The 20,116-nt window shown below is 40.6% G+C and overlaps 1 protein-coding gene across 2 annotated transcripts in view; it reads left to right on the forward strand.

The window, feature by feature from the left end:
- GTF2H2C (GTF2H2 family member C) overlaps nt 1-20,116 on the forward strand; it is a 736,228-nt gene that overhangs the window by 367,383 nt on the left and 348,729 nt on the right. For both annotated transcript variants that reach the window (XM_044063887.1, XM_044063889.1), the window contains one exon: nt 11,669-11,774. In XM_044063887.1, the coding sequence (XP_043919822.1) occupies nt 11,669-11,774 (106 nt within the window). The remainder of the gene's footprint in view (nt 1-11,668; nt 11,775-20,116) is intronic.

Consider the following 20,116-nt stretch of genomic DNA (forward strand, 5'->3'; position numbering starts at 1 on the left):
CCCCGGGGTGAATTTCCTATCTCCCATCCAATCATCAAGGTTCCTTTTGAAGAGGGCCAATGAAGTGCTCTGCTTGACATGTTTGGGCAGTCTATTCCAGAGTATGGGGAGTCTCTGGGTCAGGAACCTATTCCTCCAGCATGTTTTGTTCATTGTGATGATAAGGTTTAGATCCCTGGAGCGTGTGGCTCTGAGGGATTGGGATTTCTTTAAGTGGAGCATGTCCAACAGCTCAGGGTTTGACATGGCCTTGTATATTAAGCAGATATTGCCTCTGAGTAGACGATATGCCACAGAGTATAGCTGGAGTTTTTTTAGACGGTCAGCATATGGCATCTGCTTTAGGCCTGTGATTCTTTTAGTGAGGTATTTCTGTGGCCTTTCCAGCTGTTTCAGATGTCTTGTGAGATACATACGAAATGGGGCATTATACTCTATAATGGGTCTAATGAGGAATGAGTACAGTGGGACAATGGCCTCCTTTTTCCTGGATGAAAAGCCCTTAGTGATGAGGTGTGCCACGTAGAATTCCTGACTGTTGTGACGATGTGGTTATTGAAAGTGAGACCACTGTCCACTTGTGTCCCTAAGTCTCTCATCACACTTTTGATGTTTAGTGTCCTGCCACCTATGTGGTAGTTCATGGGTACATGTTTTTTTTTCCAAAGGGGATGACTATACATTTCTTGGATGACTATACATTTCTTGGCATTAAGCTTGAGCCCATGGCTCTGGCACCAGGCATCTGTTTCTGTAAGGCCCTTTTGTAGAATATCCACATCATTTGGGGATTCAGTAATGGCTCCCAGTTTGCAGTCGTCTGCAAACTTTGTTAGCCAGAGTCCCTTAGTGTTGGCCTGTACTTCAGAGAAGTAGATGCCAAACAAGAGTGGTCCCAAGACTGAACCCTGAGGTACTCCACTTGTCACTTGTCTGGAGCTGGATTTGGAGTCAGCTACTTTTACAGTCTGGGTTCTGTCAGTAAGCCAGTTGGCAACCCATCGAGTGACGTAGGGATTTATGCCCAGCTTAGTAAGTTTATCTATGATTCCAGAGTGGGGGATGGTGTCAAAGGCCTTGGCGAGGTCCAGATAGGCTGTGTGGACCTCCTTACCCTCGTCCACAGCTCTGGAGACCGATTTGAAGAAGTCAGTCAGATTCAGGAGACAAGATCGTCCCTTCACAAACCCAAACTGGGTGGGGTCCAGTGTCTGGAGGTTGCCAATGTCTTTGTTTATAAGTTCCATGATAATGCGTTCCATGCCCTTGCAGATCAGGCTTGTCAGACTGATGGGACGGTAGTTCCTGGGATCCAAGGTGGATCCTTCCTTGTGGAACGGGATAACTGTAGCTGTGCACGACTCAGTGGGCACGAAGCCTGAGGTGAGGCTATGATTAAACATGACACTTAGGTGGGGTGCCAGTTCATTTTTTAGTTCATGTAGTACACAGCCTGGGATGTCATCTGGTCCCATGGATGCTGTATTAGCTTTGGAGAGTGCTGTTTCTACCTGTGTGGCTGTGATTATCAGAATTTGGCAATCTTTTGGTATTGAGATGGGCCCTTTAGGAGGTGAGAGGGGAGTGAAGCTGGCACTAAATCGATCTGCCAGGATATTGGCAATATCCTTAGGATCAGTATATTTAATGCCATTCTGTTGTAGCTCAGAGCAGATCTGAGCATTGCCATTTAGATTCTTGACATAACTATAGAGTGCCTTGTGGTTGTCTTTGGAATCTTTGGCAATTTTATTTTCGTAACTAGCTTTTGAGGATTTTATAAGGGATCTCAGCTTCTTACTGAGGCTGGTGAGGGAGTTTTTTGCATCCTGGTATTTTCCTCTTTTCTGCAACAGTTTCTTCCTTTTGTTGTATAGTTTGTTTATAACAGGGGACCACCAGATTGGCTTCCTTTTTTGGAGAAGAGCATCTTGGTTCTATTTGGGATGGCATGATTCATGCACGAGTGGATGTGCTCGTACAGTGCCTTAGTGTAGCATTCTGCAGTCGAACTTCCAGATCCTGTCTGCGTGGGTGTTGTGAAGTTTGTCACTTCTGACTTCAGTAGCATGAAGTTGGCTTTGGAGAAGTTTTTTAAGGAGGTTTCCTTACTGGGGGGTGGAGGTGGGATGTGGATGTCAAGGGTGATTAGCTTATGGTCATACCTGACCAATGAGGGGGTGACCACTGGTGTGGAGCATCTATCTCCCATGTTGGTAATGACCAGGTCTAGGATATTGGAGCCCCTGGTGGGACAATGGATTAGTTGATCCAGGGCGTTGGAATTTATGAAGTCCAAGAACCGTTGGGAAAAGGAGTTGGTACCCGAGTAGTTTTCCCAATTAATGGCAGGGTAGTTGAAATCACCTAGTATTAGCGTGTTTGGTTGTATCTTAATATTTTCCAGTATGTTTAGGAAGGTGTAGTGAAAATCTTGGGGTATGGTGGGGGATCTGTAGCAAGCTACAATTTGGATTGCAGTCTTACCTAGTGTTAGTTGCACCTGGAGAATTTCAGATGCATTGTGTTGGGCGACTAGCCTGGAGGTGTGAATATGGACACTCCTGCACCTTTAGTGTTTCGGTCTTGGTTTTGTGGCCGAAAAGTGTGGTAAGAATTGTAGCCTGGTATTGCAGGGGTGCTCTCTGGAGCCTTGAACCAGGTCTCAGTCACTGCACAGCTATCGATGTTCTCCATTTTTAGGAGTGCCTCGAGAGAGTGCATTTTGAGGTTTAGACTTCTAGCATTGCATTACCTTCAGATTTTGTATGCTTGTATCTGTTACAGTGGTGGTTTTATCCTTTGAACCTTGCCTAAAAAAGGCACTATAGGGGTGGCAAGAGCTTTAGCCAGTAACCTGAATCCCAAGGGCGACAGGTGCAGACCATCTCTGGCAAAGCATTGTGGTTTGTCGATCATGTCTTCCCATGCAGACAAATACTGGATCCTCTTTGAATGACACCAGAAGCTTAGCCAATTGTTGAAGTCAATCATTTTGTCCTTATACTGTGGTATCATTCTGGGCGAAGGCAGGATGCTACTCAGGGCTAGGATCATACCTGCCTAGGTCACATGATCCAAGAGCTCTTCCATGTCTATTTTCATGTAGTCCAGGGAGGTACGTCTCAAGTCATTCACTCCAGCATGGACAATGACAGAGTTGTATTTGTACTTGTTGTGGAGTGACTTCAGTGCATGCTTTATGTGGCGGATCCTGGCACCCGACAGGCAGCGGACTGTAATTTTCTCCTTGTTCAGCCTGCTGAGTGGGACATCAGTGTGCCTGACTATAGCGTCACCTATGACTAAAGTGTTGGGTACATTGTCTTGCCTTAGGGGCTGTTATTGGGTGGCACACTGGTGTTGTGAGCTATGTATCACTTTGGTTGTGACTGGTGTTTGTTTGCATTTCGGCTTCGGAGGTCCTTGTTGCTTGGACTGGTTAATGTTAAGGGCCTCCGCATATGTGGGTTTAGTGTTGCTATGTGTGGGAGTTGATGGTGTGGGTTTTGAAGGGCTATGAGTTGCTTGAGGTGTAATGCAGATGTTAGCCTTCTCCTCTTGACTGTCTAGCACAGTCCTGACCAGAGAGAGCTTTGCTTCCAGTTTGGCTATGTAAGTGCATCTCTCGCAGGTTGTAGTGTTGGCTGGTAGGAGGAGAGGATTGTCTGTGTACATGAGACAGTTGCCGCATTGCCCCAGTATACCCAGATTCACCAGGTGGACAGGAGTAACCACCGGAAGCTGACTCTTGGACATGCCTGTTTAGGTGCTTTTTTGTAAGGTTTAAGAGCTGTTTTCCCTTACCTTTGCAAGGTACTTTGCAATTGTAGGCTGTTTAGTGCCTATGATTAATTTCTCCTTATTGACAAGGAGAGCTGAGTGCTTGTATCAGTTTCAGGCTTCCTAGTGCTTTACAGCAGGTTCTAGAGCAAGTGCTAGTCACAGGGGTTCAGATTTTAGTGCTACTACTGAGAAACCAGCTAGTTTTAAGGGAAATTTTGAAGAGCAGACTTTCTGGCACCTGGAATAGTTTAACTGTAGCCTCGTAGTGCTGCACGATGTGTAAAATGTGCAAACACACGCGTTTTTAAGCCAGAAAGTTGAAAGGGATAGAAATCAGCCCAAAAAGGCTAATAAAATTACAATTTCTGAGCTGGAAACCACTCCTCTAGCGTTAGATAGGCAGTACAATGCTCACCAGTCCCACTGGTAGGCACTAGGATTTCCCTCTGCCACAGCAAGGTCTGGATAGCTCTGAGCACAGAAAATAAAGTCCTGAGACAAGCAAGGCCTGGGATATGGACTGGCTAGAAAAGGTGGGAAATGAGCAAACAAGCTAGTATATATATATATATATATATATATATATATATATATATATATATATATATATATATATATATATATATACATACATACATATATTGTTGAAACAGGCTAAACAATGCAATAATACAGTAAATAAACACAGAAAAGTCTAACACACTTAAGTGTTTAGTCCTAAACAGTAAATACAATTAAAACTCTACAAAATTAGCAATTTAAAACTTTTTAAATGAAGCAAGGCAAGTGCACAACTGAAAAACGATTTAAATAGCAGTAATACAGCAGAATAAGTAGCTAGTCTACATATACAGAGAAGTCTGTATATACAGAAAAGCAGCTAAAACACAAAAACACTTCAGATGCAGTGCAACCTAGAGCACTTGAGTTGTAGCAATATTAGGGCAATTACAGTTGTAATAAATGCTCTAAAATATACTCTATATTTCCAAAATGTTTGAGAAGCACAGTCAGAACATAAGGAAATTCAGGCAAAAAAACATTTTTTTTTTGAAAGGGAAAAAGGAGAAACAGAAGGCCTTTTCAAATGTTCTCTCTGTATTAGGTAGAACGAGCCAATGACACCAGACTGGGAGGAGTGTCCCAGTTTTATTGGCCACTAGGGGTCATTTCCATAACTCCTTCATCTTCCTCTCTTAAAACCTAGTTGCCTCGTGGTTTGAGCGTCTTTTCAGGCTTGTTGGCTGTTGGTGAAGCACCCTCCAAGAGGAAAAAACGCTGAGAGAAGAAGGGAGCCACTTTTGAGATTTTAAGTATTTTTTCTCTGTTTATTTGCTAAGTTTTTCTGCATAGCTGCCTAGCTTGAGCATTTTCTGGCTTGTTAAACTTGATTTCTGTATTAGTAGCTGTATTTAGAGCACAACCAAAAGCTGTTTGCTGAATTTCCTGTTTGCACTTAATTTTAAATCGTTTTTTCTTAAAACTTGCATATTTTCTGTCCTTGACCTAGCACTCTTGTGTGGGGTCATTTACTGCACTGTTATAACTTGATATTACTTGTGAACCTCTGCTATCTCTGTAAAAACAAAAACAAAAAAAAATATTGCTTTTTCCCACTTTTCTGAGAGTTAAAAAGTTCAGTTACAGGCTTGCTGTTCCTGAACTGTTTGAAAGTTTCTGTGAGGCCATTTTGCTTGGGCTGAAGGAGGGTCTCTGTGTTTATCAGTGGGAGTGACTAACATTGAGCAGCTTCCCTGCCCCCCGGAGAGGTGGTTACTGACTTGAAACTGTAGTTTTATTGGCCACTAGGGGTCATTTCCATAACTCCTTCATCTTCCTCTCTTAAAACCTAGTTGCCTCGTGGTTTGAGCGTCTTTTCAGGCTTGTTGGCTGTTGGTGAAGCACCCTCCAAGAGGAAAAGCGCTGAGAGAAGAAGGGAGCCACTTTTGAGATTTTAAGTATTTTTTCTCTGTTTATTTGCTAAGTTTTTCTGCATAGCTGCCTAGCTTGAGCATTTTCTGGCTTGTTAAACTTGATTTCTGTATTAGTAGCTGTATTTAGAGCACAACCAAAAGCTGTTTGCTGAATTTCCTGTTTGCACTTAATTTTAAATCGCTTTTTTCTTAAAACTTGCATATTTTCTGTCCTTGACCTAGCACTCTTGTGTGGGGTCATTTACTGCACTGTTATAACTTGATATTACTTGTGAACCTCTGCTATCTCTGTAAAAACAAAAACAAAAAAAAATCTTGCTTTTTTCCCACTTTTCTGAGAGTTAAAAAAGTTCAGTTACAGGCTTGCTGTTCCTGAACTGTTTGAAAGTTTCTGTGAGGCCATTTTTGCTTGGGCTGAAGGAGGGTCTCTGTGTTTATCAGTGGGAGTGACTAACATTGAGCAGCTTCCCTGCCCCCCGGAGAGGTGGTTACTGACTTGAAACTGTAGTTTTATTGGCCACTAGGGGTCATTTCCATAACTCCTTCATTTGTCCTCGGAGGAGTGGTTTAGGGCAGTGACTTGTGGTTTGTTGGCCAATTTGGGTCATTTCCTGTCTTTTCCAGCCCCCTGCTATAAAGCACGCTTTAGCACGATTTAGCCCGATTTAGCCCGATTTAGCGGAGTTGCTACTGTTGCACACTAGGGCAGCGCCGGTTAAGCAGGTTTAAACTATTCGGGCTACCTAAAGTCCACTCTTCAAATTTTCCCTTAAACTACCTTCCTCGAACTATACTACTGATCTAATCAGCGTATCCTATAATTAAAAAGATCATCTCTACTTGACTCCAAGTAGACTATTCTCTATCTGTTAAACGTAGCACTTGCTCCTACAGTACTTATTACCTTGATACGGCACTCTTGTCATAGATAGTACCCCAAAAAAGGCAACCCCCCATTTCTCGGTCACCCACGTCCCCGGAATCTTTTTAAAGTTTTTGTCTATTCCTTCTAGCATGTCGAGGATCAGTTGCTAGCGTCCTCTCCTGCTCAGCTGGTGAACCTGGGAATATTGAGGCAATGTTACAATTGCCTCATGTACACAGACAACCCTCTCCTCCTCCCACAAAACACAAATACATGCGAGAGATGCAACTACACGGCCAAACTGGAGGCTGAGCTCTCTCAACATAGGACTGGCAAGACCAGTCAGGAGGAGAAGGTTACCACACACACTATAGACCCAGTCTCACATATTACCATTACAACCTCAAATCATACACATAAACACACAAAGACATACTCGAGGCTCTGATCAAAAATCTACCAAAACAGCAGAGGCCACCAAAGCAGACACCCAAACAACCACCACCTCAGAACACAACACCTGCAACACATAGACCTCACAGTCAGAGTGTCAAACAGTCACAGCCCTTAAGGCCAAACACAATGCCAGACACACTAGTCATTGGTGACTCCATAGTCAGACACACTGACGTCCGCTCACCAGACTGAGTAAGGAGAAGGTCACAGTAAGCTGCCTGTCGGGCGCTAGAATCCGCCACATAACGCAAGCACTCAGGTCTCTCAACAGCAGGTACAAATATGATTCAGTCATTGTCCACGCTGGTGTAAACGACCTGAGACGTACCTCCTTGGACTACATGAAAAGAGACATTGAGGAGCTCTCTGATTATGTAGCCCAGACAGGTATGACCCTGACCTTGAGCAGTATCCTACCTTCACCAAGAATGATGCCACAATACAGAGATAAGATGATCAGCTTTAACAATTGGCTTAAACACTGGTGTCATTCAAAGGGGATCCAGTGTCTGTCTGCCTGGGATGACATGCTGGACAAGCCACGCTGCTTCGCAAGGGACGGCTTGCACCTGTCACCCTGGGATTCGGATATTGGCAAAGGCTCTTGCCACCCCCATAGTGCCTTTTTTAGGCAAGGCTCAAATTCTAAACCTACCACCCTAGAACACATAAAAGGAAAAAAACTAAGGGTAATGCTGCTCAATGCCAGAAGTCTAAATCTCAAAATGCACGCACTCGAGGCCCTTCTCAGTATGGAGAACATCGATGTCTGTGCTGTGACAGAAACCTGGTTCAAGGCTCCTGAGAGCACCCCGCGGTAGCTATCAGGTTTTACCTCATATCATGCGTTCCGCCCCAAAATCTGGACAATACCAAGAAAGGAGGGGGTATCCATATTCATCAAGGACACCCACACCTCAAGACTGGTGGCAACGCACGATGCATCGGAGACCATCCAGGTGCAATTAACCATAGGCAAGACTGCTCTGCAAATTGTAGCATGTTACAGGCCACCCTCACAAACTCAGGAACCTCACATGGCCTTCCTGAAAACACTAGAGGGATAAATGTATCACCAAACACCATCATACTAGGTGACTTCAATTACCCTAATATAGACTGGGAACACTACTCAAGCCCAAACACCCTAGCCCAAAAGTTCCTGGAATTCATAAACTCAAATGCCATGGAACAACTAGTCACCATCCCCACAAGAGGAGATAACATACTTGATCTCATCATCACGAACATGGGAGCACAATGTTCAACACCGGAGGTGTACCCCTCACTGGTGAGATCAGACCACAAACTAATCTCGCTGGAGGTCCTCATCCCACCCCCACCTGAAATAAAAGACCACAGTAAAGAACTTCTCAAAAGCCGACTTCACACTTCTAAAGACTAGTGTGGTCTCCTTTAAGCGCCCCGAGCCGGCGGAAAACAGTACTCAAGCCGCTGAATCACTTACAAATGCCTTCTACCAGCACCTGCAGGACTGCATGGATAAGGCAATCCCAAGCAAAACAAAGACTCTTTGTACCAAAGGCAAGCATCCAGTCTGGTGGACCCCAGCCATAAACAAACTCTACAACAAAAGGAGGAAGCTACTACAAGATAGAGCAAAATCCTTAAAAGGTAAGACACCCTTGATCACTATAAGTAAAACACTAAGAGCTCTCATAAAATCATCCAAAGCAAATTTCGAGAGAAAAATAGCTAAAGACTCAAAAGACAATCATAAGGCCTTCTTTAGCTATGTTAGAAACCTGGGAGGAAACTCCCAGATATGCTCAGAGCTAGTTCAAAATGATGTGAAGATTACTGATCCTACAGACACTGCCAACATACTGGCTGACAGGTTCAGTGCAAACTTCTCACCTCCCCAAAAGGAGAGATATCTATACCAAAGCGATTGCAGCCCCCAAACATCTCCAGCGCCCAAGTGAGAACTGCTCTCTCCAAAGCAAAAACACAGCATCCATGGGACCTGATGGTGTCCCCGGCTGTGTGCTCCATGAACTCAATGAGGAATTAAACCCACAGCTAGGACAGCTGTTTAATCAAAGTCTTACCTCTGGATACGTACCCAGGAGTGGCGCACTGCAACTGTGGTACCACTTCACAAAGGCGGTGCCTCCACCGACCCTGGAAATTACCGCCCATTAGCTTGACAAGCCTTATCTGCAAAGCCATGGAGAGGATCATAATGGACCTCATAAATAAAGACATAGGAATTTGCAGACTTTGGATCCAACCCAGTTTGGCTTTGTCAAAGGCAGATCATGCCTTTTAAACTTGGTTGACTTTTTGAAACAGTCACCAAAGCCATTGATGAGGGAAAGGCAGTCCATACAGCCTACCTCGATCTGGCTAAGGCCTTCGATACAATACCCCATTCGGGTATCATTGAAAAACTCATCAGCTTAAATGTCAACCCATACATCACAAGATGGGTTGCAAACTGGCTGAGTGACAGAACCCACAGGGTCAGAGCTGCTGGCGCCATGTCAGACTCAAAGCCTGTCACAAGTGGTGTCCCACAGGGCTCAGTCCTGGGCCCACTCTTGTTTGGCATCTACTTTTCCAAGTACAAGCAAACACAGGAGGGTTATGGCTGACAAAGTTTGCAGATGACTGCAAACTGGGCCATAGTAGAAAACACATCTGACACAGATATCCTTCAGAAGGGTCTCACAGAAGCGGATAACTGGTGCCAGAGCCACGGCCTAAAGTTAAATGCCAAAAATGCATAGTCATACCCTTCGGGAAAAACAAGGTTACCCCTAGCTACCAAATAGGTGGCAATCCACTGAGCACAGAAGAAGTTATCAGGGACCTGGGGACCCAGGTTGATAGTAGTCTGTCATTCGACACCCATGTAGCTAAAGTAGTTAGGAAGACCTTCTACATTGCCCACCTTATCATGAAGGGATTCTCATCTAGATCAAGGGAGGTCATAGTCTCCCTTTACTCATCACTCATCAGACCAATGATTGAGTACAATGCCCCATTCCGGATGTATCTGACCCGACACTTGCAGCAGCGGGAGAGGCCACAAAAGTTCCTCAGCAAAAGGATAAAGGGTCTCAAAATCTGTCCTATGCTGCCCGACTGAAAGAACTCCAGCTCTATTCAGTCGCTTACCGCTTGCTCAGAGGTGACCTTTGCCTAACATACAAGGCCATGTCAAACCCAGATCTGATGAATATGCTTCACCTCAAAAAATCTAGATCCATCAGAGCCACAAGGGACGGAGACTTAAACCTTGACACGGCTATTAATAGGACGTGCTGGAGGGATAGATTCATCACCCAAAGACTCCGTATGCTGTGGAACAAAATCCCGGTACATGTGAGGCAGAGCACCTCGCTGGCCCTGTTCAAGAGAAATCTTGACCAATGGATGGGAGATCGCAGATATACCCCAGGGATTACCTCAGTATCACTGCTCGACAGAGGCACAGAAAAATAATGGGTATAGTTCCCCATACTAAAGGGGTGGCCTAAGCCACAAAACGATGGGCTAGGCTTGTAAATGCCCTCGGGCAGATAGCCTAGTATGAACCTATGAACCTATGAACCTATGAACCAGATCCACAGCAGGGGCGGGCAACTGCAAAGCCACCAAGCACAACACAAGACACCAACAGGGAGGGTGGGCGGAGACACTAAAGCTATTAGCCTACAAAGCACTAGAGAAAGCCACAAAATGAAAGTTTTTAAACAGATAAAGATTTGTAAAGATACAGAATGCTTTAACTGCAAACAAATCAGTTACCCATACAGATTACAATAAAAGCGCTATATATAAATTGCTAGAAACAATAAACTGTATAAATAATTGAAAAAAAAACAGGATATTTATATATCTCAACTAAGAGTTGGAGTCAGCACCTCTCATCCGCTCTGCTCAGTGTGTATAGATAGAAACTCTCTCAAAGTTAGGGTTTAAATACCAGAAGAACAACTTTGTTTTTTTTTTTGTTTTGTTTTTTTTTTATTACAAAAACACAAAAGAACCAGTCCCCCCACTAGCCTGCAGCTATTAGTCTACAAAGCACTAGAGAAAACCACAAAATGAAAGTTTTTAAACAGATAAAGATTTGTAAAGATACAGAATGCTTTAACTGCAAACAGATCAGTTACCCGTGCAGATTACAATAAAAGTGCTATATATAAATTGTTAGAAACAATAAACTGTATAAATAATCAAAAAAAAAACAGGATACTTGTATATCTCAGCTAAGAGTTGGAGTCAACACCTCTCATCCACTCTGCTCAGTGTTCTGAAATAGGCACCCATTCTTGTGAAGCATAGTCCATCCCTAACCCTATTTAAGTGTAACCTTAACCAGTGTATGGGAAATTAGAAATTCACCCTGGAACTGGCCCCCATGTCTCTGATAGCAGCAGACAGTAGTGCCTAAACTATCATAACCCCCCAGCATAATCTCTAGAAACTTCCTAATGAACATAGCCCCTCCTAATAAATGACAGTTGTTCATAGGGACATAGGGTTGAGTACTTTGTCTAAAGTAATGAGTTTATTTAACTACACATTCAGTTTTATGTCAAATGAAGTGATTACATGCAAGTAATTCTTTGGCTGTTGTATCTCTTTTTGGTAGGAAATCCAAAGAAACACATAGCTGCTTTGAAGAAAGCTGTTGATACATCATGCACTGGGGAACCATCACTGTACAACTCGCTCAGTTTGGCAATGCAGACTCTAAAGTTGGTATTTTTTTTTTTATGTTTTATAAATGTGTCTAATTTTCAGAATACTAGCCTGAGATTAGAGCAGCCTTCTTTGATTCTGTAGAGCCTTTCTCATAGATCATATCAAATGTACTTTGCTTAACGTTTAGTAATTGTACATTTTTGCAGTTTAGATTTCTTTTGTTTATTGTTCAGTTCTAAGGCACTGACATGCAATGTATTGAAATGAACTGTATGTTTTACCTCTTTTCTCTTTGGGTAACAGTGTATTTTCACCTTGATTTTGAAGTGATGTCCATCATGTCTTCATATTGTTAAGATGAGTATCTGTGAAAATGTTTACTTTGACCTGACCAATAGGTTCATAGGTAATTACCAGGCTGTTGACTCCATGGGACCTTTTTAAGCATAGCCATGCTTCCCAAAGGTAAAAATTACACACTGTACTGTGTGTCTGCAAGGTAAGAATTAAATTGTATTTGCTGAACAGAGGGTGTAATTTGATGATTAAATCTGCGACTTAAAATATATTTGGCTAGGCAGTTTCTGTGGTTTAGCCAGATAAAGCCTGACATCTGCTCCAGTCAACCGTGGTTTAATTAGTGCCTCAGGCATTGAAGAAGCTAGCAAAGAGAAGGTGGTAGTTGAGTGGCAGATGTTAAGTTTGAGTTTGACCACCTTGTGTTTGTGGGGATTGGCCACTGTTGGTCTAAGAAGAGTACTCATGTCAGTTGTGTTTGCTGGTGCAGTTCAGTGCACAGCACTGAAACCCACGGGTTACATGTGCGAATCATGCATGGTTATAGCAGTGGAGTGTAGGTTCATAGGTGAATACAAAGCTAACTGTAGGTTCATAGGTGAATACAAAGCTAACTGTCTGAAGGGCCATTTTAAGCCTAACCAATGGCCGGAATTCAGAAACAACCCCTGTATCTTGTGTCTATGAGATGAATACCTTAACCTTTATACCAACCCCCTCGTAGGAATATATTTAAAAAAAAATCCTAAACCCCAGAAAAGATGGCAGCACCACTGTTGTTAGTGGATGCTTGCCCTGGGGGGGTGGTGCAAATTGATCTTGCATAGCTGCGATGGAGGAGTTTTTTCCTGTTGCAAAACAGTCTTTAGTGATCATTACCAAAAATTTCCACACTGAAGCTCCAAAACAGCCATACATCAGCAAACATTCACAGTTTCATAAAATCTTGTCTCCAAATCATAAACAATAAAAGCAATTTTTCATGGCAGTAAATTTTAAATGCTAAGCAGGTTTTACATAAACCATAAAAAGAACTATAGCATTCCACTAAATTCTGATCAACAATAAGCAATTTTTTTCTCTCTTAGGACATGCTCTCAGAATATAAATTCACTGCTTGCCATATAGGCTGTATCAGGTGCTGCACATATATTAAATATCATCATTAGATGTGCAGTTTAACTACCACGTTTAATGTAGTAATAATCATGAACATTTGGCACATGTTAACAGTAGTATTAACTTCATAGTCTAACATCACATAACTTCTTATGCATAAAGTCAGCAAAACATTATGTCTGTATGTTAGCCCATTTCAAAGATATGTTCTTCAAAAAATCATGACTTTTAGTAATTGCCACACCAGCATTACCATTGCCTATCAGTGCTTTAATTTTAAAGCATTCAGAAAATGCATTAAGTAACAGTTGGGTACTTGGATATGTAGCTTATTTGTTCCATAATATCTGTATTGCAACTCCTAAGCTTGCTTCTGTTGAGCAGTTCATGTTGTTCATTCCTGTGTAGTTGCACATTTAATCCAAACCATAAATTTGATGGAATATGCAGTCTCAGAAAAAAATAAAACATTGCTGTTCAAGCTTTTCAGTGCATAAGACACTTCAGAATAGGAGCCATCCCACATTAATATAGTGACTGAGAATGTAGTATCCCCAAAAATGTAAACAGCTAGAGGTGTATGCCACAAAAACTCTCAACAAATATTAACAGAATGTGTGTGTGTGTATATATATATATATATATATATATATATCACACAAAAATAAAAAAAAATGAGGCAGTGAAAAGGATCCCAGAAAATAGCAGTAAACATCAATAATAATTGAATGATCTAGCATGTCATCTTTGCTCACCCTCCGGCTCTCAGAGAAATAGGCACATGGTCCACTGCTGCAAAAAGAAACCTTTTAAAACTGCAACACTTTGCAGGATGTCTGTACAAAGCACTTTAAAGAATTTTTATGTTTGATCATATTAGTATGTTCATAAGTTCTGTTATGCAGTTTGCTATTAGTTTTTTTCCAGTATAAAAAAAATCACAGGACAAATGTGCAATTATTAAAAAACAAAAAAGTAGGCTCCAAGGAAAGTGCAAGATACATCCATAAAGTTTAATTCATTAGAACTTTCACCCACTACAAGTAAGGTGAACTTCATCAGACAGAAATCTCCTCCATAGATTGTCCTTTCAGAATCATTTAGTCCATTTTCTAATTTCATCTTATTTTGAACCTTTTTATGGTTTTATTACTTTATATATGTTATTTAATACTTCTACCACAAGATGGCACTGGACTTCATGGTTATAAAACAACATTATATGGGGAAGATTTTTGTCTGATGAAGTTCACCTTACTTGTGGACGAAAACACTATTAAATTTTTGGGTGTATGTTGCACTTTCCTTGGAGTCTGCTTATTTTTGTTTTTTTTTTTAAGTTTGTATAGTTGCAGACTGAATTGTTTGTGTAATCAAATTATTATAAATATAAATGGCAGGTTTCATTAGATGGTAATAGAAACTCAAGAATAAACTTGCATGACAGTTTCAAGTGCTGTTTTGAAAAGAAAGATTTTTCTGAAATAATGCTTTTGTTATTTAGTATATGGTCACATGAATTATATCAAGTGGATTTCTTTTTGCTACTTTAATGGCTTTGTTAACTGTGATACTTTCAGTCTGATGAAGTTTCGATTCCTTGTTAGTGAATTTGTAAGAGATGAAAGCAATTACTTTTGTTAAACATTTTTGGTGTTACGTAGAATTTTCAAGGTTCGTTTTTGCTGTATCAGTCTTATTTTTTTAAGTAAACTCTTGTAAAGTGTGCTTTTTTTTAATTATACATACATCAGTTAAAACATTTTCATATAATTTCAAAATAAGACAACATACCAGTCAGCTATTAAGTCTTTAGAGTATAGGGTATATAATAAATTAACTGTGGATCATGCTGCTGCAGAAATATTCTCACTTTCCCACTGCAGTTCAGCAGCACAAGCAAGCGTAAGCACTAGTCCCAATGTAATGTGTAGGCTCAGTAAAACTTTGTTGCCCAGGTTTAACATTATAGTAACTTGTATTAATTAGTCTACAGTGAGCCATCATTATAGCAGTAATGTTGTTATTAAAAATCCATTTGTGTAGCCATTTGAATTCCTTCTTCCAATTGCATACCAGAGAGAGGATGTAATTAATCATTTCACCTTTCCTTATTTCAGATTCTGTGTACCATCCCTCTCCCAATTTACCAATTTCAAAACAGTCATTACATCTCCTAGGAGTATATGACTGCAGAATCAGTGATCCTTGTAAACATTCCATCACATAAACTCTTCATTCATAGACTGAACAGTTGCATTTGTGATGAAAAAACATATTTTCAGCACCACTGGGAAGGGTGCTTGTACCTTAACTTGCATTATCTGTTAATTATTGTGACTTGTAAAAACAGATCCCTTTGCTGCATGGTAGTGTCCAAGAAGTTGTGATCCACCAATACTAGTTTCCCTTGCATTCCTTATCTTTTTCCAGGCTGCCATAAATGAGGCAAAGCTTATTCTTTTTCATGCATACCACATGATGAGCTGGACTGCTTTCACTTTTTTGATAGCTATTTTTACACCTTTTCAATGCACTTTTTTTAAGCCAGCTCACTATACCTTTCAATTTTCACAAATTCCATAGAGTCAAACACTTTTCTTTTTTCCAAACTTCTTTTATTTAATACAAATACTGCTGCTACTACTATTAATAATAATAATAATAATAATGATGACAAGAAGAGCAGTGATGAAAAACAGAATTCCTAAATAATTGCAAACTATAAATGCACAGTGTTAACAATACATAACCATACACAGAATATGTACAAATTGTGAAGCATGCTAAAATTAATTGAATAATAGGACAATATAGTATTTATAGATGCGAACGATAGATATGGTGATGGTCTTTAATAAACTGATTATTAAACAACAGTAAATTGCTGGGAAATTAAAAGGAGAGAACTGTGAAAGATAAGAGTAAATAAATTAAAAGAAAAAGAAAGACATAAGTATTGAGGATGTTAGCAGAAAAGGATGGCAGTTAATAGTATCAAGAATTCTTGACCATTTTTCAGTGAGAAGAGAGATGCTTTTTCCATTAATCAGCGAGATCTTAAAAACCTTGACATATTTATTATTTATTTTACATGTATTTTATATTTGTTTACTGGGAAGCTCCGACAGGACATGTCCATTTTCAGGGGGGCCCAGAGAGAAAAGCTCCACACACAAGCGGGGCCCAGAGAGAAAAGCTCCACACACACTCCCTCCCACCCACAATTACCTCCATACCATCATGCACCCACTTCAAAACTTTACTAAAAGCGCACCTAAAAACATGCTGGCTATGCCCTTGCAACTCCCACTCTAATATCACCCACCCCATCCAACCACTAACTTTTTTTCCACTCCACTAACTACCTTGATTATAGCAAGCTCAGATGCTCATAAGCCAGTACTTATTATACAGCAGGAACTTCTTATTGTAACATTTGTTAATGTCTGTTATGTTCTTCACAGATAAAGATTCTAGTTGTCTACTGATGTACTATGTTCTTCATCTGTAAATATGTTGTAAGTAATTGCTAAGTAGATTGTTAGTCTCTATGTAATCCAATGTAACTACTGTCTGTTTGTTTTAACTGTGAAGCTTTTCTCCCCGGGCCTCTGCTGAAAATGGGCCTGTGTCCAGTCGGACACTCCCGGTCAACAAATATAAATAAATAAATAAAAAAATAAATAACATATACAAAACAGTAATGTATATAACATTTATACAGAAAAATGAAACTAGTTACATAACAAATGTATAAGATATGTCATTTACACACAGTAAACAGACTATTCACACAGTAGAGTATTTACATAGTAGAGGAATTAGATAAAATTAGATAGTCACAGTTTTAGATTGTGGAGAAGAGGTCAATTAGGGAATTAGGGGTTATGCTTTGGTAGAGCTTTTACATGTTTACATCATTTCCATGAGTTGGTTACTAAAGAACACCCAAGAGTGTTAGAAAGTTGACAGATTTAATTAAGCATTGTTAGTGAGAGTAAAGGTGTGACCATTAGTATACTTAAGAGAGAAGTAGTTTTGTCTGGGGTATTGCAAGGACATAACTACTTGTTTTGTAAGTGAGTTTTTAACATTGTTTTAAATTGAGAGAGGGTTGGCGTAGATGATATTTCATATGGTAGTGAATTCCACACTTTTACCTGTTAGTGAATAGTGATTCCCCAGATAAGTTTTTGGCTATAGTGATTTTAATAAGTAGTATTAGATGTAGTAGGAGGGGTTGTTGTAATTTTACCTGATTAGAGTGTATTGTTTATAGCTGCCCAAAATGTCTGTCGGTTATTGCGGTAAATGGTTTGTGATTTGGAATAGTAATTTATTTTATCCTGTTTAATGTGTTTTTTGATTGATTTCTGAGTTCACGATAGGTTTGAAGTGACAAGTGAGATTTGGTTGTGTGCTAATGTTTCCAGGCTTTAACTCTTGACCTTTAATAGAGATCTAGTTTCTTTAGTTAACCATGGTGTGAAGTTTGATTTAACTCTCATAGTCCTGGTAGGGGCTTGGGCATCTAGGATAGGCAGGTAGGTGGTATTAAAATAGTGAACAGCTTCTTCTAGAGGGAGATGGGTGAGTGGCATCCAGTTACAGTGTTTAACATTGTATATGAGGTCACTGAGGTGTTTTTTTATTCCTTATTTGTTGGTAAATAATTTGTTTGGTTGGATTGATATTTTGCCTGAGTAATTAGGTTGGGAGATGGCCACTAAGGCTGTCTGGTAGACAACCACAGTGAGATGAGGGTTGGTCTATTAGTTAGTGTCTAGTGTAGTATTGATTGCCTGTTGGATGTGTTATTATACCTGGTGGGTTGTTGAATGAGCTGGGAGAAGACGTGCAGACTGATGTAACTTTTTGGGGTTTGGGAAGTACAATCAGCCCAGTCTATATTAAAGTCACCCACAATTATTGTTTCCTGAGGAAGCTTTTCTGATACCCAATTTAGTGTGTGTTGTAGTGTCTGAGTGTTGTGTCCTGGTGGGATATAGAAATCAGTTATGTTTATATGTTTCCTAGGAATAATAATCAGTTTTGTAAGTAGTAACTCTGCATTATTGAATGTCAGAGTTTTAATGTCCAATATTTCTAAGGATAGTTTGCTTTTGAAGAGAAGACCCATTCCACCTCCTCTTTTACCTAACCTGTCCTGATGAATGATGTTATATCCTGGTGGTAGGATTTCATTATTAGGGATTTCTGGTTTTAACCATGTTTCGGTGATAAGTACAATGTCTGGAGAGTATAGTGCAAGGTTGGCATGTAGTTCAGGTGGTTTGTTTTTGTTACTCCTTACATTAGTATTTAGTAGTAGGATGTCATTTTTATGTCTAGGGGGTATAGGGGTTGAGTGGGAAAGGTTGCTGTTGTGTGCAGGTGAGTTGATGTGGATAGGGGATGGGTCAGGATTAGGCTGAATGTCTCCACTACAGGCTATATTGGATGTAATTATGGCTAGGGTTTTTAAGAATTTCAGTATGTGTTTATTGTAATCTTCTGAGTGTGTTAGAACTTGTGGGTGAGAAAATAGTTTGTAATGTGTGTGTTGAAAAGCTGAGATGTTAAAGAGCAGGGGATAGAATTGTTTGCAGGTTTTGATCTTACAGGGTAGTTATGAGAGGTGGAGTGAGAAAGGGTGGGCTCTGTTAGATTGTGGTGGTAGGTAGTGCTAGATGCGCCTGCAGCTAGTAATATTTGCAGAGTTGTGAGTAAGCATATTTGTTGTCTGTAGTGTGTGAGAGATTGGTGGAGGTTTATTGTTTTAGTTTATGTATTTTGATTAGCCATGTTAATGTAAGTTGGTAGGGATGTTATAGTCAGTTGTGGTTCCGAGAGACTGAGAAAAGTGTATTATGCTTATATGATTCAGGCCAGTTAGTGGTGATGGGTTTTGATTAGGTGGTGGAAACTACCGGGGAGTGACTAGTATTTGAAGTGATGTTTTGTGATTGGTTGGAGAAAGTAGAGGGAGTGGCTATATGAGTATAAACTAGAGGAGAGGAGGTGAGTAGGTGGGAAAGAGGGGGGTAGGGGAGTGGAGTGAGCCCGAGCAGGGCGAGGGCGAATGGAGCGGGTTGGCCCAGAAACGGCACACTGTGTGAGCTACAAGAAGAACAATCTATTGTCAGATAAGTGTACAAGGCGCAAGTGTTTCCTGCTCTAGGGTATATTGTCTGCCTAATCCAATGTACTGGCTGTGGTGGTTAGCTGTATGGTTAGTAGCAAACTACAGAGGTAATTATCTCCTCATGTTATTGCACTATTGCGATTTTGGATGCTGATAAGGACTATAAGAGTTAAATCAAACTTCACACCATGGTTAACTAAAGAAACTAGTGTGGATAGGGAATCATTTCGGAAGCACAGCTTTTGGTTCTGGTACTGTACACACTTTTTTTTTCTTTTAAAAATACAGGAGCAAACTCTATATTAAAGGTGGGTACACATACAAGTTTAATTTAGCCGTTCTCAGGGACCGCTGTATGGTTCAATTAGAGTGTGGTTCCTTGCTTCAGTTTTTGGGACTGGTGTGGGTACCTGAAGTAAAGGAGACTAAAGGGAGTGGGGGAGAGATGAGAGGGTTAGTCAGAGAAATAAAAACTACTGTGGATGCACAAGGAAACAGCATACACCAGTATTATGGTTACAACAAGGCAGACTGTTTTGTAATAATGCAGGCGTCTGTACATGAAAGTAACACTCTAAATGCTTGTAGGATGCAGTTGCTAAACAAAACTGGGTAGTGCAGTGCTAGTTTTCATTTACTATAGAGTCTAAGTACTACTACTCATTTTCCATAATCATATGTAGACGTTGGATCAACTGTAAATCTTCAACTACAGCATGTGACTGCTACAATTATTGAGTAGACAACTTAACAATGCAAATTAATAGCTTCAGTTAAAAATAGCAAGTATTCAGTAGACAGCTATGACCGATGTACTGAGTGGTTTGTAGC

This window comes from Protopterus annectens, chromosome 2.part2 (genome assembly GCF_019279795.1).
Source record: "Protopterus annectens isolate FY-2018-M chromosome 2.part2, PAN1.0, whole genome shotgun sequence".
Classification (NCBI taxonomy): domain Eukaryota; kingdom Metazoa; phylum Chordata; order Ceratodontiformes; family Protopteridae; genus Protopterus; species Protopterus annectens.